Genomic DNA, 6,000 nt, shown 5'->3' on the forward strand with positions numbered 1-6,000 from the left:
AGATAGATCAACTCAGATTTGATTGGCCGAAGGCCTTTCTTTGTGCTGTATGATGCTAAGTCAGATCACATTGGCCTTTTTGGGATGAACTAGACATCTCCTAAGGAGACATTTTTAAAGAAAGGCAAGTCATCATTTCAGATTTATTATGCACAAGAGCATAGGTCAGATGAGAAAAATTGCAAGAGATTTTTTGAAGAAGTAAGAAAGAGGATTGGTGAGGGCAGAGTGGTAGAAGTGATCTATATGGACTTCAGTAATGCCTTCGACAAGGTTCCCTATGGGAGTTTGGTTAGCAAGGTTAGATCTCATGGAATACAGGGAGAACTAGCCATTTGGATGGAGAACTGGCTTGGAGGTAGAAGGCAGCAGGTGGTGGCAGAGGGTTGCTTTTCAGACTGAAGGCCTGTGACCAGTGGAGTGCACAAGGATCGGTGCTTGGTCCACTACTTTTCATCATTTATATAAATGATTTTGTTAGACCACTTGTGGAATATTGCAAACAATTCTGGTCTCCTTCCTATAGGAAGGATGTTATGAAACTTGAAAGGTTTCAGAAAAGATTTACAAGGATATTGCCAGGGTTGGAGGATTTGAGCTATAGGGCGACTTTGAGTAGACAGGGGCTGTTTTCCTTGGAGACATCGGAGGCTGAGGGATGATCTTATAGAGGTTTATAAAATCTTGAAGGGCATGATAGGATGAGTAGACAAAGTATTTTGAAGGGCATGATAGGATGAGTAGACAAAGTATTTTCCCTGGAGTGTGGGAGTCCAGAACTAAACGATATAGGTTTAGGGTGAGAGGGGAAAGATACAAAAGAGATCTAAGGGGCAACTTTTTCACACAGAGCGTGGCACATACATGGAATGAGCTGCCAGAGGAAGTGGTGGAGGCTGGTACAATTACAAGGCATCTGGATGGGTATATGAATAGGAAGGGTTTGAAGGGATATGGGCCAGATGCTGGCAAGTGGGACTAGATTAGGTTGGGATATCTGGTCAGCATGGACGAGTTGGACAAAAGGGTTTGTTTCTGTTTTGTACATCTCTATGACTCTATTCAGTACATTGGCCAGGTTGCAGCATTGAAATCCTTTTTATGGACTGAGAGGCTTGTCAAGAGGATATGACAAGTTTGGATAAGAACCAATAACACCCTATGTGATCCATGCCCATCCTCAATCCAAAACTGCAACTGTCCTTTTTTCGTGTTCATGGGAATGACTACATTGTCATAAAGTTGACTGCCTTACCAATTACTCCATGATTTGTCAGTCACATGAAATGTCAAATGCTCTAAACTCCTCTTGATCATACTACTTCTGCACATTATCTCAAGTGGAACAGACTAGCAGAATGCACAATTTGCACAGTCAAAAATCTAAACTTCACATACAGAATTGGCAAACCAAGGAAGGCCAACCTATTGCAATGTTACATTTAAGAGCAACACAGAGTGCAACTATTCCATCACCGCCAGAGCTCCTGAATGGCAGACCAGTAATAATCAATTTACTGGCTCATTAATAATTCTTTCTGAAACTCAAGAGCAGACTGTAAAACTACAAGAGCAGGTGACTAATGTGCATGATAAAAAATGTGAGTACAGAGTTGCCAACATTGCAAGTGGGACATTAGGTAGGCATCCAGAATCCCACAGCAAGGTTATTGAAAAAGTCAAAGTGACGAGAATGTATTCAGAACAAAGTTCCTGTAAGGTTGTACACATGACACAACTATATTGAGATGAAACAGAGGACAAATCGGGTCTGTCCCAGTATTGTTGCATCATGTATAAAGACACCAAACAGGTCACTGCTGACAATAGGAAATCATTTACTACTCCAGACAAGATCTGGAAGCATTACTTTACATATTACAAAGACTCATAGGCTTACTTGTAAATGTAAAGACTTAAACTTCCTTGTGGAAAGGAGTCGAAAGTTGTGCTTACACCTTGCCTTTGGACAGTGCACTTTTAAAGGGTTTCATGTATTAGGTGTATACAATACTGCAACTGGCAGTTAGTCTGCTCTGGGTCAGCAAGTTGCACAAAGAGAAACTCTGGTTCGCTATAATGTCTGCTTCAGATCTTATAACATGTTTTACGGTTTTAAATATACACACCCATAGAGTTAATCAATCCCTGTTGTGTGACTGATTGAATAAGCCTTTATCATTAATATTAAAACAGATGCTTTGCACAGTTCTACAGGGTTTCGGTGAGACTACACCTGCAGTATTGTGCACAGCTTTGGTCTCCTTATATAAGAAAGAAGATAAACGCAATAGAAGTGATTCAGTGAATATTCACTCAGAGTCATGAGACTTTGCAATGCTCTTCACCATTCAGCATTTAAGACAGGTCACTTAATACTTTTAAGGCAGAATAGATCTGAACTAGCAAGGAAATCAATAGTTACCGGGGTTAGGAATGAACAAGGAGCTGAGGCCACATTCAGATCAATATTAGGGGTTGGAGATCAGTGGTGAGCAGGGTACCACAGAGGTCAGCATTGGGCCTGCAACTGTTCACGATGTACATAAATGATTTGGAAGAGGAGACCAAGTGTAACATATCCGAGTTTGCAGATGACACTAAATTGAGTGGAAAGACAAACTGTGTAGAGGACATGGTGGGTCTGCAGAGAGATTTAAATGGGTTAAGTAAGTGGACAAGGGTCTGGCAAATGGAGTATAATGTTGGTAAATGTGAAGTTATCCATTTTGGAAGTAAAAGTAGTGGGTCAGAGTATACTTAAATGGTGACAGATTGCAGCATGCTGTTGTGCAGAGGGACTTAGAAGTGTGCATACATAAATCACTAAAAGTTGATTTGCAGATGCAACAGGTAAATGGAATATTGGCTTTCATTGCTCAAGGGACTGAATTTAAGAGCAGGTAGGTACTGCTGCAATCGCACAAGGTGTTGGTGAAGCTGCACCTGGATCATTATGCACAGTTCTGGTCTCCTCACTTGAGGAAGGATATATTGGCTTTGGAGCTGGTGCAGAGTAGATTCACCAGGCTGATTCTGGAGATGACGGGGTTACGCTATGAGGAGAGGTTGAGCCACCTGGGACTGTTCTCACTAGAATTTAGAAGAATGAGAGGGAATCTTATAGATACATATAAAATGATTAAAGGGACAGATAAGATAGAGGCAGGCAAGTTGTTTTCGCTGGTGGGTGAGACTAGGACTACGGGACATGACCTCAGATTAGGGGGAGTAGATTTAGGACAGAGATGATGAGGAACTGCTTTTCCCGGACAGTAGTGAATCTATGGAATTCTCTGCCCAAGGAAACAGTAGAGGCAGCTTCATTAAATAGACTCAAGACACAGTTGGATGAGCTTTTGCATGGTTGGGGAATTAAGGGTTATGGGGATATTGCAGATAGGTGGAGCTGAGACAATGGAAAGATCAGCCATGACCTTAATGAACAGTGCAGCAGGCTCAACAGGCCAAATGGCTTACTCCTGCTTCTATTACTATGAAATTATGAAACTAAATGGCAGACCAGACTTGAGAGGCTGAATAGCCTCATTCTGTTCGTAATTCATATATTCAATTCTACAATACAATATAACAATCTGATTTACCTAAACAACAAAAATGTGAACTCACAGAAGCAAAGTACTATTTAAAAATTTGTAACAGAAGCTACCTGATTTGAAAATGCAGTATTATAGCCATGTGATGAAGAGGCTCCAGAACTGCTCCGGCTCACTGCTTGGGATGGTTTCCACTCCAGAACCGTGCCTGGACTGTCTTGGCTAAAAGCTACTTCATCACGAATTTCAGGCACCTACAGAGAAATCACAAATAGATTTAAACTTACAAAGCCAGTAGAAGGCTGGCATTGCTAAATCTCATTATTGAAAAAAAAATGTAGAAACGTGGAAACATAGAAAAGAGGTATGGGAGTAGGCCATTCGGCCCTTCGAGCCTGCATCACCAATCAATGTGATCATGGCTGTTCATGCAATTTCAATTCCCACTCCCGCTTTCTCTCCATACCTCTTGATCTGCTTAGCCGCAAGGGCCATTCTTAGCTCCGTCTTCAATATATCTAACGAACTGGCCCCAACAGCTTTCTGTGGGAGAGAATTCCACAGGTTCACAACTCCGAGTGAAGAAATTCTTCCTCATCTCAGTCCTGAATGGCTTACCCTTTATTCTTAGGCTGAAAATCACCAAGTAACTAATTTGATTCGGAGATGCCGGTATTGAACTGGGGTGTACAAAGTTAAAAATCACACAACACCAGGTTATAGTCCAACAGGTTTAATTGGAAGCAGTATTAAACCTGTTGGACTATAACCTGGTGTTGTGTGATTTTTAACTAACTAATTTGAGGCTCTGTACTCTTTGTGGTGGAAGTGAGAACTGCATATGCTGGAGATCAGCGACGAGAGTGTGGTGCTGGAAAAGCACAGCAGGTGAAGGGCTTATGCCCAAAACTTTGATTCTCCTGCTCCTCGGATGCTGTCTGACTTGCTGTGCTTTTCCTGCAACACACTCTCAACTCTGATCTCCAGCATCTGAAATACTCACTTTCTCACACCTGCTGTGCTTGACTCTGTACTCATTGTGTCAACCATTGTGCCGTAACAATTTTTAAAATTCCAATTGCTAATCGCCCCATGCATTTAATTGTATTCAAAAGATCTCAGCCTAGTAGCATTACATTATTAGCATTCTTTCAGATGTGGCAATCCTCCATTCTCTTTCCTTCTATAATGGTGGACAAGCTCTGCTCTGTTGGGAGGGCACACTCCAAATGCTCAAACCAAATGCAATTGTTGCAGGTGAAGTATACAAACATAGCAGAATATTCTCTAACTGTAACAATCAATCTGGCATTTAGTAACCAGATAGTCAAACATTTAAATTATTGTAAAATTAATCACTTATATGGTTAATTGTTTTAGACCTGACCAAAAATACAGACCCCGGAATTCATTTACAATCTATTTCTCCAAAGAGGAATCAGTCATTTCTTTGCAGATCAATAAATGTAGTTCATAGTGTAACAAAGATTTGCATCAAAATGTCACACAGCTTGTTTGGTTCCTTACATCGGTGTCAGAAGCATCTTCTCCAAAGGCTTCTTGTGCACAATGTGCTCTTTCAAAATGTCTGTGATGTTTGAATTCACCCTCAGAATCATATTCATTTGAATCTCTCATTGTGGACATGCCACTGTCAAAACAGCTTTCAGTTAAGCTTTCAACTTCACAACTTGCTCTGCGCATTGGGTCACATACAGCAAGTGACTCCATGTCTTCATCTAAGTAAGAAGATCTGGATGACCTATTGGAAACAACAATGAAAATCCAACGCTTTAGTTTATCAGTGCTGTTGAAGTTTGGAGTCAAAGAAATGAGATCCTATAAATGTAAGGTAATCCCCTTCAACTGAAGGAATCATCAAAACCAATAGTGGTCAGTTTTCCATGTTTCCATGTGAGGACATTACAGAAACATTTTAGTTTTGTCTCATTGAAACTTTGACTTGAAGCTCTCCTAAGTTTCTATTGAGGGAGAAGAAGTGCACTTAAAGGCTGTTGAGCATTGAGGCATAAGACTTTTTTTAATATATAAGGAGTGAGAGGGGAAAGAAGCTGCATTTCAAATCACACGACAACAGGCTATAGTCCAACTGGTTTATTAGAAATTACAAGCTTTCAGAGCATTGCTCGGTAGGTATAGGGAATGCTGGATGATTAAAGAAATTGAGGGTTTGGTTAAGAAAAAGAAGGAAGCATATGTCAGGTATAGACAGGATAAATCGAGTGAATCCTTAGAAGAGTATAAAGGCAGTAGGAGTATACTTAAGAGGGAAATCAGGAGGGCAAAAAGGAGACATGAGATAGCTTTGGCAAATAGAATTAAGGAGAATCCAAAGAGTTTTCACAAATACATTAAGGACAAAAGGGTAACCAAGGAGAGAATAGGGCCCCTCAAAGATCAGCAAGGCGGCCTTTGTGTGGAG

The 6,000-nt window shown here is 40.8% G+C and overlaps 1 protein-coding gene across 1 annotated transcript in view; it reads right to left on the reverse strand.

Moving 5' to 3' along the window:
* Nucleotides 1-6,000, reverse strand: part of rasef (RAS and EF-hand domain containing) — a 76,074-nt gene that overhangs the window by 26,217 nt on the left and 43,857 nt on the right. The window contains exons 10-11 of the mRNA XM_043712826.1: nt 5,085-5,319; nt 3,671-3,811 (exon numbers count right to left, since the gene is read on the reverse strand). Of these exons, the coding sequence (XP_043568761.1) occupies nt 3,671-3,811; nt 5,085-5,319 (376 nt within the window). The remainder of the gene's footprint in view (nt 1-3,670; nt 3,812-5,084; nt 5,320-6,000) is intronic.

This window comes from Chiloscyllium plagiosum, chromosome 2 (genome assembly GCF_004010195.1).
Source record: "Chiloscyllium plagiosum isolate BGI_BamShark_2017 chromosome 2, ASM401019v2, whole genome shotgun sequence".
In the NCBI taxonomy this organism is placed as follows: Eukaryota; Metazoa; Chordata; class Chondrichthyes; order Orectolobiformes; family Hemiscylliidae; genus Chiloscyllium; species Chiloscyllium plagiosum.